Genomic DNA, 17,930 nt, shown 5'->3' with positions numbered 1-17,930 from the left:
TCCCAAATGTCTCTCCTCAGTCCAGCGACCCCCCCACCCCTTTTTTTTTTCTAGGGCATCCTCTCAGCTCATTTGGAAATAAATCACAGGAGAAAAAAAAACAACAACGGTCGAGTGCAGCGTATGAAAATAGAAATAGAACTAAACATACTTCTCATTCATTAAAAAATACCCTCCGGTTAGAAATTAATTCAGCTTTTATTTATAAACGACCCTAAATAAATTAATTGTTTCCCCCCAAAGAATCGACACGCAAATAAGTTGTAAATCGTTTGCCAAGCATGTCATTTATTTGTCGCGCGGTAAGTGAATGTACAGGCGTTTCCCTCACAGGCCTGGACGTAAGAAGCACCTCTCATCTAATTCCAACCATTGTAAAGAAAAAGAAAAAACATTGTGTATATAATATATATATATATTTATTTATTTATTTATTTATTTATTTATTTATTTATTTATTTATTTATTTATTTATTTATTTATTTATTTATTTATTTATTTATTTATTTATTGAACTATACGTATAATATATATGTGTGCGTGTGTGTGCGTGTGTGTAGCTTGACTGTTCCAAGTTCTTCTTCAGACCTGCACCACGTTTGACCTCGTGCATGTCTCATTTGCCTTTGTGTTCGCAGATCGTTCCATGCTCAGGGGAAGGCCGCGCAGGACGTGGGGCCCGTCCCGTCCCGTCCCGTCTTGTATCTCGTGCTCCCTTCTCGCAGATTGCTGCATGGTGCTTACCGGTGCCTGGGTGCCGCTGTAAAAGGTGAGAACGTGTCGAGCGCTTGTTGAAATGCTCATTCAAGTTGCACACTCAAGTGGTTGAACGTGGAGCTTTAATGAAGTGCAAAACTTGGGTTTCTGGGGAGGGGGGCGTCTAAGAGCCCCTCTTGCCTGCATGTGCTGCTTAGAGCGCATATTGCACCTCTCGCACGACTGTCTGCACTTCATTAAAACTTTTTTTTTATTTGAACTGGACCATATTATAATTACACCTGTGGGGGCGGGGGGGGTCGTGTATGTGTTCTGTTAAGTGTTTGATTAAAAGCGCGTTATGGCCATTTAATCAGGGATATTGCATGCAGCGCTCGGGTCAGGTGCAGCCATTGGGCCACCAATTGACACACGGAACCACCACATCGTCTGCATTTCCCAACGCGTGTAAGGCTTTTAATTAGCAAAGGGGCCCTTTAATTAGCCCTCCGATGAATAAATGAACGAGGCAAATAATCCGCCCGAGGGCCTCATCTTTTTGACTTGTACATTATAACAAGTTATTGAACTAGCGGTGCACAATCTGAAAGCCATTTGTGCGGGGAAGGAATTCATTGGTGTCCCTCCATCAATAATGCTTGGCAGTGAACTATTGGAACGCAGGCGGGGTGAAGCGCGGGTCAGCCTGTCTCCTCGTATTAAAATGCAACAATCCCGTCCGCCGCATCCCCGTCGGGGTGTCTTTCATCCTTCACACCTTTGTCATTTTTTTGAACAAGGTGAATCGCTCACCCTGTCTGAGCGCGCACATGCATTTCGCGCACTTGCACTGTCGCTATAATCAATCCCATCGATTCCCAATTTGGGTTATATGTATGCCGTTTTTAATAACCCCTCCCCAAACAGGGCCACATGTCCGATATGACATTTGTCATCGCAGCCTTTTCTCATTAGCTTCCCGAGTGTCAGCAAGAAAGGTTAGCGAGCGGTCACTATGCTAATAGCAGGCCGAAAGAAACGCTCGGGAACAATGCAGCCAACTTATTTTTCATCCGCCCTGTCACGCCGACCCTTTGTGCATGCTGGCGGCTGAATATTCATAAAAGCGCCACGGATACCCATTGAAAAACAACACGATGCAGCTGTTGAGTTGTTGGGATGCCGCACAAAGGTCGAGAGACCCGTATTAGTTGTCTATATGTACCCTGTAGAACCGAATTTGCGTGCACTTGAACACAATCGCAAATACGTCTCTACGGGAATACATGGGCAGCTGCAACTCACCCCCAGGCTCGGCCTGCTGCAAGTCAAGGCGCTCGAGCCTCGCACGCACGTTTCCGTTGGACGTACACGTGATACCTCGCGCCGCGCAACCGGCCACGTCCAGGGATTACCCGCCTTGCAAGCAGCTACCGTTGGACACCTCGTCGAACACGTTGCGAACAGGCGCTCGTTAAAACGCGACTGATTTACCGCTTTTATTGCGCAATAAAAGCAAGACGAGCGCTAATAGAAATGTCACGCGCCTTTCCCACAAAGTCAAGCGCTCGCAAACGCAGCACGCTCACATCAACCTCCTCCACTTCCTGATCATTATTATTATTATCGTTATTATTATGGGTTAGTAGTGATGTTTTTTTTTGTTTAGCTGTCAGGTTGAAGACAGAAGAGCTGTCCAGAGAGATAAGAAAATGCGCAGCATTCACATGACAAGTTTCCATGGCGATAAAAAGCAGAGCTAATGTGCTCACTGCTTCCGATAGCATCAGTATTTGGAGCTGGATGGCTTTTTCAAACAGCAGTCATGCACAAAGATCTGCTGTGTCAGCTCTAGTGGAATACCTTGGTGTGTGTTTGCATGTCAGAATGTGTCTTTTGTTACGGATGGAGAATTAAGGCCTGTGTACTCGTTTGCTTTGCACATGGTCTTGGCTCGTATGTGGCTTGCGTGAGCAAAAGCAGCTCTGTTGGCATGCTAGAGGGTGACCGTCTGTCGCTCATCATGGAAGAAAGATCTAATCCATGCCTGCATCCATAGCTGGCAGAAATATGGGCGACTGTTGGGAAACACAAACCACCATTAGTGTCTTTTTTGCTGTGCTCTGTTAAATGATAGCACGATTGGCAACTGGCAACACAAGTTATGCTCTTTGCCATCGTGATGCTTGGAAGCCATGCACGTGTTACTGCCGTTTTAGAATGTGATCTTTGTTTGTCTCACCAAAATGCAAGCCGTCTGGTTGGAGTGGAAAACAAGCAAATCTGGCCTCAGTGAGGGTAGCTGCAGCAGGCCGCCATTGTTGGAAACGATCAGGCCGCGTTCGGACCCAAGTTGTGCTGTACATGCAAACGTCCATGTTTTCGTAATTGTGACGTGTGATTCGAGCGGAGCTCATCCAGATACGCCCTTGGCTCCTTCATTCAACCTTTTAAATGATCAAGACTCCTGTGCTGTTTCTCCCATTTTTTGTTTTTGCTAAAATAGCCTAAAACCCCTTCGACGTGCTTTTTTCAAATGCATTCATCTGATTCACTCGTGATCTAGTTGTACGTTGCGGGCCGCATTGATTCATTTTACGCTCAGCGAGGGCATGAGGTCATCTGCCCCGATAGCGCGACCTTTTGCAAACCGACAGCTACCTCTTGGCTGACGGCTATCAGTTCCATACTCGCGAATAATCGGCGGTGAATCGTCTCCTCCTGGTCACCGCAAACAATATGACTTTTGAACTATAGCAGTTTTTTTAAGTATATGTTAGAATTCCCAATTGTGTGATTTGAAAATGGAATTGCGATACCAAAACTTCGGATACCTCGGCGACATGTGCATGCAGTGCCGCCTCAAAAGAAATGAGGTTCTAAAATGGAAAAACATTTGTATAATGGGCCCAAGTGTTCATCAAAACAAGATAGGTCTTATTCCTATTCTAAGCCTGTATCACATTAGGCACAGTTTGAACAGAAATACTGTGCTTCAATTTAGGGGGGGAAAAAAATCGTCAATTGCGTGCGCATAAAAGTGAAATAAAAACATTCGTCAAGAAACGTTTCAAAACAAACATTTCTTAAAAATTAAATTCAAATGTATTCAATACAAGGGAGCTGCCCTTGGTTTCCTGTATGGTTCTGGTATCAGCCTTTATTGGCCACCTTTGGCCTGAGTCAGCTGAGGTAGGTCATGTGACCCTCAAATATATATTTTTTCCTCAATGGAACTTGTTTATTTGATGAAATGGTTGGTTGTAACATGAAATTGAAGGGGGTTATATATTAGAAAATATTTTTGTTTTATTTTTACCTATCGTTCTTTTTCACCCATCTAACAAAACTATTTCCCATCATGCACCGTTTTGGAGACGTTTTGTGTCCATTTTTGCAATCGCTTTCAGGGTTGCTATTGTTCTTCTCCTTGGAGGAGCTCAATTGTCCCCTTGAATAATTACGTTTGGTTGTGTGTGTGTGTGTTTTTCTCCTTGGTCAGCAAAGCGAGCTACTAGTTTAGTAGCCAAGATCAATGGCTTTGCTACCAAGACAAACGGAGAGGGAGAGCAAGGGAGAGGGCTGAGCAAAAGGAGAAATGAAGCGAGGGAGAGAGCGAGAGAGCGAGCGAGGAAGCTGGAAGCGAGCGCGCCATGGCGACTGGAGGTATGCTCAACAACCCTGGTTCCTCATCCGGGCACCTGCAGCTCGGCTGCGATTGGCCGTCAGGGTCACGTGGTAAAAGTAACTTTACAGGGCTGCTTGCAAGTAGGAGGGCTTTATGGAGCAGAAAAACGCCAAAGCTAGAAAAATTATTTTGCACTCCAGAAATTAATGATCATGAGCTCGTATTTGATGGAGTCCAACTACATTGATCCGAAGTTTCCTCCATGCGAGGAATATTCGCAAAACAACTACATTCCCGAGCACAGCCCTGAATATTACGGCCGCGCCAGGGACCCGGGCTACCAGCAGCCGCCGCCGCCGCCGCCTCCTCCACCGCCGCCGCCACCGCAGCATCACCACCAGCACCACCAGCAGCAGCAGCAGGACTTGTACGCTGCGCCGCGGGCCAGCTACCAAGCGCGCCAGTACAACTGCGCAAGCATCCCCGAACCCGACACGCCGAGGGGACACGCGGGCATTGGCCACTCGGCGCACCTGCTCGCGGGCAAGGGCCAGCCCGCGTCTTGCGAGACCCCCCAGTTGTCCATGTCCCCCGCCACCCCGCCGGCCGCAGCCTCCGCCTGCAACCAAGCCCTGCCGGAGCATCCCAACAGCGCCGCCTCGTCCAAGCAACCCGTTGTCTACCCGTGGATGAAGAAGATTCACGTCAGCACCGGTAGGCATGCAAAAAAGCTGCGCCTTTATGTCCGCCCTCGCTCTCCCCAGCCCCCTTCTCCCCTGCATCTCCGAGAGCAGCTAGGCCAGCCAGTGAGCCAGCCAGTGAGCCAGCCAGCCAGCCAGCCTTTTGAAATGGCACAATTGAGGCGGATTTACGACTCGGCGTTGGTAATTACACCCACCATAAATTTTATAGCCGAGGTATACTCAGGGCAGCCGTATCACCATGTGGCTTCTGCTCTTATGTATTGCACCATGGAAAGGGGGAGAGAGAGAGAGAGACAGCGACGGGACATATATGAATAAGAGGGGAAGGGAGCGAAAGAAAACGAACAAAAAAAGGAATCCAGCTTTGTAATCTTGCATTAATAATTGATCTTGCTTGGCTGCAGCGAGTGTCCCCACAACTTCTAAAGTTGCCTTTTCAACATCCCAAACGCGCACATAAATCTTTCAAGTCACATCCATGTTTACCCCTCCTTTATTCCGTGTTTTCCTTCCTTTCTTTCTGTCTTTGCTTCCTTCTTTCCTTGCTTGCTTCCTTCCTCCCTTCTTCCTTGTCTTCTCCCCCCCCCCCATGCACGCACCGTCGCCCACGCAGTCAACTCGGGCTACAACGGGACGGAGCCCAAGCGGTCTCGGACAGCATACACCCGCCAGCAAGTCTTGGAACTGGAGAAGGAGTTCCACTATAACCGCTATTTGACTCGGAGGAGGCGCATCGAGATCGCCCACACGCTGGTCCTGTCCGAACGCCAGATCAAAATTTGGTTTCAGAACCGCAGGATGAAATGGAAAAAGGACCACCGGCTGCCCAACACCAAAGTGCGCTCGTCGTCTTCGTCGTCGTCGTCGTCCGGCTCCAGCGCTGCGTCCGCGGCCGTGCTTCCTTCCTCGGCCACCGGCGCCGCAGCGGCCTCCGATGAACTGAGCGCGGCGGCGCAGCACGGCGACGACATGACCAGGTTATAAAAAACGCACACGGACGACGCAGATCATGCAAGGAAAAAAAAAACAGCGTATAGATGATGGTCTATTATGTTTTGTTTTTTTCGTAGCCATCGTGTGCGGTTTCCTCCAAGTCCAGCGTTATATAAAATGCATGTTGTATAGCATGGATTCCTGCGAATACCGATGCAGTCTTTTTTATACGTGATACAGGGTTTCGTTTATTTGAACGCGTTTCAAATGCTCTTTGAATATGTTTGGAAAGAAGGCCGAGCAAAAAATGCAGATGGCGATACATTGAATACAAATATTATTGTGGGCCATTCTTTTGCCCTTTGCAGGTGAAATGCACAATCTATTTATTTCAGACAACACCGGAAAAATATCAATATAATTATTTTTGGTATTAGGGGAGAATTAAAAAAAAAAAAAAAAAAAAAAAAAAAGCTGAAACACACACATTCATCTTGAACTTGTATGTTTAGGATAAAAACATGTGACAATTACCTCGTGTAGTTCAGAAACAATTATTTATTTATTTAATTATTTATTTAATTATTTATTTCTTGTTTACAGTTTGGTTTCGTGGTGTTGGTGTTGTGTTTAGGACCTTCAAAAAAATGGATTATTGTGAAATGCAATAAACGGATTTAGTGTACCTGTGCTAATCATATTGATCAATAAAACAGTGAGTGTCTTCTATAGTTTTCGATACGTTTGCTGACTTGTTGGCTTATTGTATAGGCGCAATCTTCCATTTTGAACCCGTGGGTGTGTTTATCTGTGTGTGCCTGTGTGTGTGTGTGTGTGTGTGTGTGTGCTTTATCTCTCTCAACCCTGCAGCGATCGCTGTGCATTTTATTGCATGTGTGTGTCTGTGTGTGTGTTGAAGCAAACTGCTAGCGTATCGGTGTCGCGGACATTTGCAAAGTGTTGGGGGGGGGGGGGGGGTCGACAATGTTTGGGATCGCCCGCGTTCAATTGCTTTTTGACGTGCACACACCATCCAGCAAGTTGGCTTTCCACGTGTGTAAAATCAAGTGCATGAATGAAATCGTTGCACCATGCATTGTTAGAACAGCAGCCCCACGTGATCAGCATGGCCCGCAGGAGTTGTATTTTTTTTTCCGCCCTTGTTTTGTTTTTTCGAAGCAAAACCATTCCAAATATTTACCAGGACTTTTAGATTCTCCCATATTTGCGTTTTAGCTCAAATGGATCCAAACATCACACCCAAAAAAAAAAATAATCCACACGAATTTGATAAATTACTGAATTTGTGACATGAATAGGCTAATATAAATCACCTTTCCTCTCGGGAAAGGGAGGGGGCATAGTGGATTCACAAAAAGCTCTTCACCGTAATTCTTACGCAGCACAAAGAAAAAACATATGAGTTGGATTTTGCTAAATGTGTGTTTTGAATGGACTTGCTCAATTTGGAGCAAAAGCGCGAGCGAGCTAGCGCATCTGCAGCGGGGATGGAAGGATGGAGGGAGGTCGCCTGTCCACAGAATAGCGATGAGACGCGTCTGAAAAATGAGCGGAGGAGCCTTTATGTTGGCCGACACGTTGGAGAAATGGTTGTGTTGTATACAGGCGGGCCACATGCGCTCAGCATGCAGCAGAGCCCTCCGAGTTCTCTCCTTGTCTTCACCTCCGTGTCGCCACGCTGAAAAGGGACTTGATGGAAGTTTTTTTTTTTGGATTGGAAAAGCCCGAGTTCACACCGAGGACACATTTTATGTCCCATTAGGTTTATTTCAAGCTGGATGGGCGTCCCACCCCCCGCGCCCACACGTGAACAGTCCGGCCGCTCCCCTTGGCCTCGGCTTTCTCTCGTTCGTTTGCGGGCGGGTGGGCTTTGTGCCTGTCTGTTACCCCCAACCCTAATACAGAATAATCAAAAGCGCTGCAGGTCAAAGGCACTTGCGGGTTACGGTTATGGTAACCCAAGGGTTAACCTAACCTGCTCCAAATCTTGCTCCGCTCCCTGACCTGCAGCGCTCATCACAATTTACTGCATGCCATTATTTTGATTGGATTATTCCGTGTTCTGCATGCCGGAAGAGAAAATGCTAAGGGGAAAGTCACAGTGGGGGCGGGGAGGGGGTCAACAATCCTAAGTCACGTGGCTCGTGTGCTACTCGAGCATTTCAAAGGTGAGCCCATCCATCCTGTTCGGCTTTAGGGTTTGGAGAGCAACTTCTGCAAGTCCTCGGCTCGCAAGTCTGCACGTGCGTGGACGCGCGCGTGCAAGGTCTTTGCAAAACAGTATAGCTAAAGGAAAAAAAAAAATAATACGAATAATTTTGGAATGCAATTCAATGAAAATGATAGAAAAATGTGATGGTTACTGTTCTCCCACCAGTGTCACTTTACGCAATGGCACCTTCGATAAAAAAAATTGTAGTGACGTCTTAGACCGCCTCGTACCTGCACCGGCAATGAGATTTCTTCATCTGCTCGTCCTTTAAATCCTTACTTGGCCAAGCTCGAAATCTCTTTTCTGAGCGTGGCAGGTAAGGCGTGTGGACGTGCAGCTCGTCTCAAAACTCTTTCACATTCCTCAATGCTTAGTCAGCTCCACAGGTTTGGTTTTCTTTTGTTTTTAATGCGTGCGTCTTCTCTTGACTGCTGGATTTTTTTCTTTTCCAATTGCACCATGGCACACTCGCACTGATTTATTTGCCCCGGGCCTCGGCAACAATATTGACACCAATGGTTATCGAAATGTTTGAATGCTATAGCGAGAATCATAAAAGTATAGCCCAAATCTCGCTGCCTGGCTGGCTGGCTGGCTGGCTGACGTTTTTACGGGCGCACAAAAATAAGGCGGCGCTCTCAGGTGAGCGCCTGCCCGGTGCAGCAACTTTGCGCAAGCTATAGGTGATAAAAAGTGCATCATTGTTCTTGTGTGCAGCGGCGACAGCTGTGAAAAGGCTGCGAGTTGAAACAAAGGTCAGGACGGCCGGTAACTTGCGCATGCGCACCAGGCAGCATAGAGGCGTAAATCTCCTTGCCCGGGTAGCAGATGCACCGCGTCCATTTTCAGCTAGCTCACTTCATTTGCATAAAACACGCATTTAGAAGCAAAAACAGCGGCCAATTGATTTGCAAGTGATTTGGCGCGACGCTCAAATTTCCCAAATGTACTTAAACGACGCCTCGCATGAAGTTGAATCAAATATTCTGTCGCGACGCTCCGTTTAACGAGTCCGCTGAAAATAAACAATAAGAGTAACACAAATGTGTCATTTATAAATGTATTAAAATATTTTTATTGACACTGTCATAGAGGTGCAGGTTTATTAAACTGCTTATGCTGCAGGTTTGAGTTGATTGCACTGAAAACCTTTGCTACAATTTTGACTCAAGCTGAAATGACTACACTGTAAAAAAAAATCCGTTGTTTTTACAGAATAAAACTGGCAGCTGGGGTTGCCAGAATAATTCTGTAAAAAATACAGTCAAAATATATTGAATATTTTTAGAATCAATTTATTTAATTATTCCATCGATCAAGCAAATCATTTGATACAATTTTATTCGTATTAAAGGGTATTTACAATCCCTCTGAGTATACTGTTCATCTAATTTCAAAAATGGATTTGCTTTCATGAAAGACATGTCAGAGAATTATTGCTTTTGAACTTGAAATTTGAACAATGTTGATTTTTTTTATAAATGTCTCTAAAAATGACTCAATCATTAAAATACGAGGCATTTATTTTGATTTTGATTTGTTGTTGATTAATCAAATAATTTGACAACTTTAATGTTAGGGCGAGCAACATAATTTAAACAAAAAGAATCATTGAAAAAGAATCCTTACGCGCCAGTTTCATTCAAAAAACGGAACGCTTAAAAAGTCACTTTGCTGTTGCGCAGAGCATCGCAATGTGATTTAATTTTTCCTCAGTCTACATCCAACGTTACACAAGTTGCTTTGGTGGGTTCTATTAATCCGTTTTTGCTTTCAACGTAAATGACCACAATATTGGGAACATCCAATGTTGCACTCAGATCAATAATAATGTAATAATTGTCATGGATGCATTCCCCTTTTGTGATTTTCCTTTTTTTAAATGGCAATGTGCGTGCGCGTATGTTAGCATATCACGCAGACAACATAAAAGCATATTTGAAAATCCTGATTGCTTCTTCGTGCTGATTTTTGTAAGCCTGCACATTCACATCAGCTAGCCCCAAATGAAAAGCGCGTGCTTGTGCGCGTGCTTTCATGTAAAAGTCAAGTTCCGCATACTGGTTCGGCATGCGTGTGCGTGTTTGCCTTGTGCCTTGTTTTGGGCTCACTGTGTGGTGTGGTGTGGTGAGCAAACTGCAGTCCTTTCATTTGGCGCTGCATTGTTTACAGCAATATAGGGCACCGGAACCATCAATCTTCCCTGCGTGCCAGGACAGCGCCATTTATATGCAGCGTTTGAACCGGCAGCATCCTCTCTGCCCATTAACGCCCCCCCCCCCCCCAGTCTCATCTTATCTGGCCAGACTGCCTGCGCATGCGCGCGCACACACCGCAAAACATTTGTTTTGTTTTTTAATTTATTTATTTGACAGATAATTTACCCACTATGCATAATTTTCAAGATTCGATATGTAAATAAAGTAGCTACGTTTTCTCGAAATTCTTATTTAAGCCTTTACTGAAAATTTCTTCGCGTGAAGGAAAAAAATAAAAAGCGGGGGGAGGGGGAAGAGTAGTAAACGAAGGGGGTGACACCCAGAGCGACCGGCGGGGCTTGTGTGTGTGTGTGTGCGTGCGTGTGTGTGTGTGCGTGCGTGTCCGCAAGGAAGAAAAATGATTTATTGGGACTAGGGCGGTTCAAGCAGAGTTCAGGGAGAATGGTGGTGCAGGCGCAGCAGCGACATGATGGCCAACTTGCTGAGCTTGTGTATCAGACGAGCTTGCTTGCAATGCTGGGCGCGTGCGAGATGGAAGGAACCGCTGGTAATGTCAGACTTTGCCATGTATGGCCTAAAACAACTCGTGATGCTTTCACTTAATTTGTCAAGTTTAGCTTTTGATGAAAATGTAATGAACAAATTCAGAATTTTTTAATTTTATTTCATGTAGCTCCGCCAACATTATGTAGATAATATTGTACAATAACTAAAAGTCATTCAAATAATCAGATTTCATAATGCGTTATATATCCAAAACAATCAAGAGGACATCTAGGTGTAAAATTCTGCACAATAAAAAATATGCTTTCGTTAATTATTTCAAATAAATTATTTGTTTATTGTAAAGAAATGAAAAATAATCACATTTGGAAAAAAATAAAATATGTCAGTGAAGCCAAGATGTTCATGCAGGTTAAACAACTAATACTGTAAACGCAACTGAAATCACAGTATTTAATTGTTATTTAGTATACAATTAAAACATCTAATACTGTATATACAACTGAAATCACAGTATTTAACTGTTATTTTGTATATAGTTAAAACATCTAATACTGTAAATACAACCAAAATAACAGTATAAAACTGTTTTTTGCTTTACAGTAAATACACTAATACTGTAAATGGGGAATACAGTACATCTACTGTAAAATGCTTTTACAGTAAGTTACTGGTTACTTGCTGCCAGTTAATTACTGTAAATTTCTCGGATTTGTTTTTTACAGTATAGGCTTCACGTGAGCCACCTGCAGGCACGCGGGCAAATAGGTCGCTTTGTGCAAGTGTTGATCGTCTTCATTGTCTCTACATGCGCTGACAGTCAAGCGCTCCCGGGAAAGCCCACCAAAGCAAGAAATGCAAACATTTGTGCCGGTGAGCAAATAAAATAAAATAGCCTTTGAGGCTGCTCTCAAGAATTTCTATTTGCAATTCTATTTGTAATTCAAATTAATACGTAATTTGACAATCACCTGTTTTTCCTTTGAAATATAACAATAAAAAAAGTTTATTAAGGGAAATACTGTGGCACCCTTCAGTAAATGGCCGACCTGTAGCCTGAAGTGGAAATCCTGACGAATTAAAAAACAAAACAAAAATGAAACCATAAACCTACCACCGCAAAGAAAGTTGTGCAGCGACAAGCGGAATCTATTTTTAATAAATACAACACCCCGTCAATCAATAAAGATGATCGAGTTCGCAAATGCTCTGAAACAAGTGACGTTTCTCTCACTTCGCTGCCATTTTGCGCTGACGTCACTCCTTCCCTGCTTTACACCCCCACCACTTTTTTTTTTTTTTCTCCAAATATCCTGCAGATGATCAAAACCTTGCTGCTGCTCTTAGATGACGCCATGTGGAAAAAGTTGCCCAGACGCTTCAAGTTGACTGCGCTTGATTTTGGTCATCTGCCATTGGACGGCTCGCGATCACGTGACCGAGGCTGCTTTCGGCTGGTAAATCGTGTTCCGATTTTCCACATGGCAATTCCAAATGTGTAATTTCTATTTTCAGTTTGGCCACGTAGACATCCTTTTGGAACGGCTTGAATTTATTTCTTGTTATTTATTTTGTAGATGTCTTTCCTGTCCTTAAGACCTGATCTTTATTTTTAACCAGTTGCAGTTTGAAGCTTGAGGTGCTCGCTGGACTCTGCAGGTTGAGGTGCAGCTGAAGACCAGCAAAGGGTCCCCAATTGCAAGAATCCGCAGAAAAGCACCCGGAGCCATCGGGTAAATATTTCTTTCCTCATATAGACAACACCTATCAAGAACAAATATTGAGCATCAAGATGTATTGTTTTAGAATCCTCTGCAGTTTCTCTCCAGATTTTCATTTCTCAGAGTTACTTTTCCAGCAACAACAGAGCAGTAGATTTAAAAACAATTCAAGAGGGAGCGCAAAAATAAACAATTAGATTGTGTGTTTGCGCAGACGTGCACAACACAACACCTATCAAGGACAAATATCTAACTGGAGACGTGATTGTGTTCACAATGAACCGATTTGTCAAAACCCAATGCTCCGTCACTCTGTCGCTGACATTTTAAGCCCAAAACAGAAATGGTCGTCCAAATGCGGACCATGTTTGACTACTGCACTATAGAGCTAGCTTGGATGCTAACAAACGAGTCGCAGATGCTGCAGGAAAAAAGTTTGAGCTCTTTTTAATGTGCCTCTTTTTAACGTCACTCGGGCCTTACTATGGCTTTCAGCATACACGTCCAACGGCGCTGATTTTCCGCGGCCGTCCCAAGGTTGCGTTTAAATGACTGGGACGGGGACGTAGCAGGTCTGCCAGTGCGTGTGGCCGAGATTAATGTGGTCTGTCGGGCGGCTGTAGCGGGCTCAGATGTTTCCTCACACTCCTGCTTGGGGAGGCAACTGATTCAGGTGCGGTCTTTCTTGATGGACTCGTCATATGTTTCAGGGACGGGCTGCGAGATCGTCTTCCCGGCGAGCGGAGGGTGACCTTCAGCGGCTCGAGAAGGAATTCCGCTGTGACCGTACTTGCGTCGCCCAGGGACGGAGCAACAAGTCGATATTTGCTTCCAGAACAAATCTGAGAGCGCGCGGACTTTCAGCTCAGCTCCTTGCGGAGGATAAACAATACTGTGGCGAAGGTCAAAATGTGTTTCTGCTCAAAAATTGCTGAAAGAGATGACTTTCCCATGATGTGTTCACATTAGCATTAAGCTAGCAGTCTAAGGGCATCTACTATCTACGTATGTCCTTGATGGAAATGTCATTTTCAAATCAAAGCATAAACAAAAAACATTTGGAAGGAAGGCTCATCCCACCAAGTCTCGCGGCGGCCCAGATGGTCATCAGTGCATTCCAAAGCAGCCCCAGGGCCCATTAGCCGCCATCTTCATTGCAATCATGCATTTGGTAGCGCTCATTAGCTTAGCTCAGCTCAAATCCCACAGCAGCGCACAAGTGCGCCTCCCAACACAGCATGTCCAAAATTCGGAATTTTTTTTTGTGGCTTATTGTTGTTGCATGTTTTAGGACTCTAGAAACTCTAAGAAATGAGCAGGATTGAATGATGTTTTTCCAAACCAGACAATGCTTCGATACAGTCATTCTGTCCGTGCTGAATAAACGCAAGCTTTGCTCGGAACGACTTCTGCTTCAATGGTCGTTTATTTTACACTGAACAATTCCGAGGCTGCAAAGTCGAAGCGAAGTCAGACTGGAGGCGGCTCCCTATTGTGCATTCATGTCGAAGGGATCTTTCCACTCAAAGCGTCTCCCTGGCCGGGCCAGGCCGGTCCACCCCTCTCCGAGTTCCCCACCATTAATCACCGGGCCTTTGGAACACTCTGAGCACGAGTTCTAAACCCAGTGGGGCAGCGTGACAGGAAGCCAAATTGAGGGGTTGCGATGCGAGTCAGAGCCGGAGCGGGCTGGCCGGGTGTCATGTTAGCATCACAGCTTGTGAAACCAGGGGGATTCGGATTTTGGGGATCCATCGGGATTTATTAAAAATTCTGTCAAAACCCTTAAAGAGCCAAAACCTGGGTCATGATATACACGCTGATGGATCCAAGCGAGAGACGCCAACCCCTTGCGGCGTCAGGCCGACAGTCATGCTGGAAAAAATGAATACAATTCCCCTCAACAGGCTCTTTCCATGTGGTAACCTTCCATACAGTCAGCAGCCCCTATTCCTCACACTTAGCCAACCTTCTTTGTGTCATCTACCTGTGTTGTCCACATGCAGCACACCGCCCCCTGGAGGCAAAAGCACACGCAACAAAAGCTTATTTACTCGGCCCATATTGGTGGACACCAGCGCTGGGCCGGCCGGCAGGGGTGCCCTGGAAATTATGCATGACCCGCCCGGGGAAAGAGGGAGTTGTTGAAACTTCCAAATATGTCTGCTTGCTAAAGATGGGGGTGGGGGGAGAGGAAGACAGTGCTGGATTCCCGACATTCTTGGATGTGTCTGCTGATTTATGACGCCACTGCTGCTCGGGGCTCGCTCAGCACGCATTCTCCCGCAACAAGCAAACAGCAGACGGCGTCCAAACACGGCAGCGCTTGCGACAAGGCCGACCTCCACACACACAAACACACACATAAAATCTGCCTTTGTATTAAAGAGCCACACAAATGTGATTGGTGTCCATTTGTTTTGAAAGTTGAAAATGTGCAAAGATAGCAAATTTCTAGTTCGCAATGGTGGAAATATTGCTTTTTCACCATTTCAGTTTTGCTCATGTTTGAGGGTGTGGCTAAAACACATGCCCCTCCCCCACAATGAAAAAAAAACTAGATAAATGTCAGCCTTTAGAGCGCCTCGTCGTCAACCACGAGCATGCACACTTCCTGCTAGCAAAACCTAATGTGACTTTCAACTCCAAATGTTTTGCTCCAAGCAAACATTTCCGGCATGATTCAATCTCTCCCCTATTAGGTAATTGTCGCTCTTCATCTGGTGGCTTGTTTCCTTTACAAGGCCATCACTATTCACGGTATTGTCATCAAGTACTCGCAAGGGATCTCTCAGCACTGCAGCCTCAGTTTAGCGCAGAAGCTATAATGGTGATCGATTTGGACCATCTCGCCTTCACCAAAGTGCAACAAGTAAGAAATCACCTGCGGAGGGGGGAACTTAGACAGCGCTAATGGCACAGATAAAGTTCATTACGTCAGACGGGAGGTTCCCAGGCTGGAGAGATGCCCTCGGCTCCTCATTCCACACTGGCGGAGACGCTCTCGCACTATTTCAAAGTCGAGTTCAAAACATGCAAAATGACCCTCGACCTGCCAGCTCTGAGGCAAATATACGTAGCTCGCCATGATAGCTTAGCGGGAGGAAATCTGGCAAATTTGACTTCCTCCATTTTAAGCAGCGGTTACGCCCAGCGCTTGCTCGAGATCAATGACATTTGAAGTGCTCACTTTTAAGGAACGGCGGCCAGGGGAGCGTTTTTTTCCCCCTTTTGCCTCGGCGGAAGTCGCTTTAATGAATGAACTTGCAATCACAACAATCATCTGGCCAAATGTCACACGCTGAGCCGTATCGATCACTCATTCAGCGGTCAATGGCTTCATCGCACGAGGGAAAAATAAGCATGAGCTCACATTTGAAGAGGAATCTCTTTGCAAAGCCAGCAAATAAATAAAAATGAACGCCATGGGAAATTATTATGAAATGACACATATTTGCAAGGGAGCAATTAGATTAGCTTTTGGTACCAGAACAAATATCGTTTAGTCGTTTGGAAGAACTGGAAAACAAAGGGGTAAATATGCACAAATAATCAAAGAAGGACGCTTAGTAAAGTCCTATTTGAAGTGAAAGGCTGCAGCTAATGAATCGACTCATTATCCAGCAGCACATTAGCTTTGCAGCCCCAGCGGATCCCGACCCGGCTGCTGTGCACACTGAGCGTGCAGCAAAACAAACAAAAGCTCTCCTTCTCTTTCCCTGCGGCGAGAAACAACACGCGCACGCTGCAATGATGAACACTTGCTCCCGTTTCTTGTTGAACCCTGCTCATTTCCCACAGTCGCAACCCCGGAAACGGGCAGCGGCTCGGGGGGAAGATGACTGATGGTCGTCTGTCATCATGTTTGGGAGGGCGCCACTCCGCCCGCCCGTTCCGAGGAAGGAAATGTGTGCAAAGATGGCCGCTTGCCTCGAGCCTGGCCCGGCCTCAGCCGCTGCGCGTACACGCTGCGCGCCTGCATCGACGCGCACGGCTTAGGAAGAGAAACTTCCAACAAATCTTCAATACTTGCTTGTTGCACGAGACAAAATAACATTGGATTTTGCATGGAATCCAAATGAGCCCCTTCTCGGTTTGTCGCTTTCCGTCACGCGCGCTTGTGTGTATGTGCGCTTGTGTGTGTGTGGGCTCAGCACACCATCACTATTTTTCACAAATGTCAATATTTGAAAATGCCTGACACGCTCTATCAGTCACACACGGTCACCTCTCTTGTGCGCCGATCAACGGGCATGCACACTTGACTATCCGGTAGCGTTTCTCTCAATTTGCGCTATCCCTCCCCTGCAACACGTTGCTGCGTTCCGCTGACGGATTTTGCTTGTCCGAAGCTGGAAGCGCGTGAGCAGCTCTTGAGCTCATCATTAAAAAAAATAAAAATAAAACGAAAGTGCTTGAAGTACGCAACACGTTACAGTGATCCCTCGCTACTTCACGTTTCGTTTATCGCGGGTTCACTACGTCGCGTATTTTTTTTCCAAATTAAAAAAAAAATTAAAAGTCAAAATAAAACTTCTAAACTGAGGAAACATGTGTCTAACCTTTAGGACAATGTAGTATTGATCCAAATGTTCATTTACATTCCTTTAGAAATCTGTTTTTGCGTGTTAGCACGATCGAGAATTAGCATCTTTCCGCTAACTTGTTAGGTGGTTTCTGCAACCAATTATCCGCGATAAACGAGGGATTACTGTATTACGTGACATTGTTGCTTTAAAATCAGAAGATAAGGCTGAAGAACTCATGCACTCATATCTGGGGAGCCCCCAACAGGAGTGCAAAGACTTCATTTCGCATCACACCAATTGTTACCGGGTCCCTCCAGCTGATTGCAAGTAGTGGGGGCACTCAAGCTGTCCTGTAGGAAGATTTTCACTTAAACATCCCCTCGCCCCCACCCACCCTCAATTTAAATGCGTCATTACGGAAAGGTGCACTTCAAATATGCAAATCAAACATCTGGCGCTTACGCCACAAACATGGATTGCTCTTGTTGTCCTACATCGTTAAAAAAAAAGAGGGGGGGCTACCTTTGAAATGTGATTGGGATGCATCGCGCAGGCCCCCTTGGCGCATTTTATTTTCCCAATTGTTTGCATAAAAGGGACTAGCTATTGCTTCCACCTGTTTTTCTCTCCTCTCCTCTTTGCAGTCCATCCTCCCCTCCCCCCTCCTCTTCTCTCCACCCTCTGCTGAAAGCCATTACAGAAATACAATTTCTAATACCTCCGCACAGGCCTTCGATCGACTGCAAACAAATTTATATTCAGG

The 17,930-nt window shown here is 45.5% G+C and overlaps 1 protein-coding gene and 1 long non-coding RNA gene across 7 annotated transcripts in view; one reads left to right on the top strand and one right to left on the bottom strand.

Moving 5' to 3' along the window:
* The window catches only part of LOC133166880 (homeobox protein Hox-C4a-like), a 42,155-nt gene extending 28,111 nt beyond the window's left edge, over window positions 1-14,044 (top strand). For 2 of the 6 annotated variants that reach the window (XM_061297251.1, XM_061297243.1), the window contains exons 2-4: window positions 639-769; window positions 2,366-5,038; window positions 5,642-6,012. In XM_061297251.1, the coding sequence (XP_061153235.1) occupies window positions 4,531-5,038; window positions 5,642-6,012 (879 nt within the window). In that variant the 5' untranslated portion in view covers window positions 639-769; window positions 2,366-4,530. Of the gene's footprint in view, window positions 1-638; window positions 770-2,365; window positions 5,039-5,641; window positions 6,013-12,236; window positions 12,375-12,537; window positions 12,651-13,348 lie in introns of those variants that run through there. The other 4 variants (XM_061297258.1, XR_009717876.1, XM_061297278.1 and 1 more) reach the window with 4 other exon arrangements.
* LOC133166948 (uncharacterized) lies at window positions 6,928-8,547 on the bottom strand. Its single transcript, XR_009717880.1, has 2 exons — window positions 8,425-8,547; window positions 6,928-8,268 (listed from the first exon to the last, which is right to left on the bottom strand). It is a non-coding gene; the product is annotated as an uncharacterized LOC133166948 (long non-coding RNA).
* Window positions 14,045-17,930: the final 3,886 nt, after the last annotated feature.

The sequence above is a fragment of the Syngnathus typhle genome, linkage group LG2 (genome assembly GCF_033458585.1).
Source record: "Syngnathus typhle isolate RoL2023-S1 ecotype Sweden linkage group LG2, RoL_Styp_1.0, whole genome shotgun sequence".
Taxonomy (NCBI): Eukaryota; Metazoa; Chordata; class Actinopteri; order Syngnathiformes; family Syngnathidae; genus Syngnathus; species Syngnathus typhle.
Note: the sequence above shows the minus strand (reverse complement) of the source record. Positions and strands in the feature narration are given on the sequence as shown.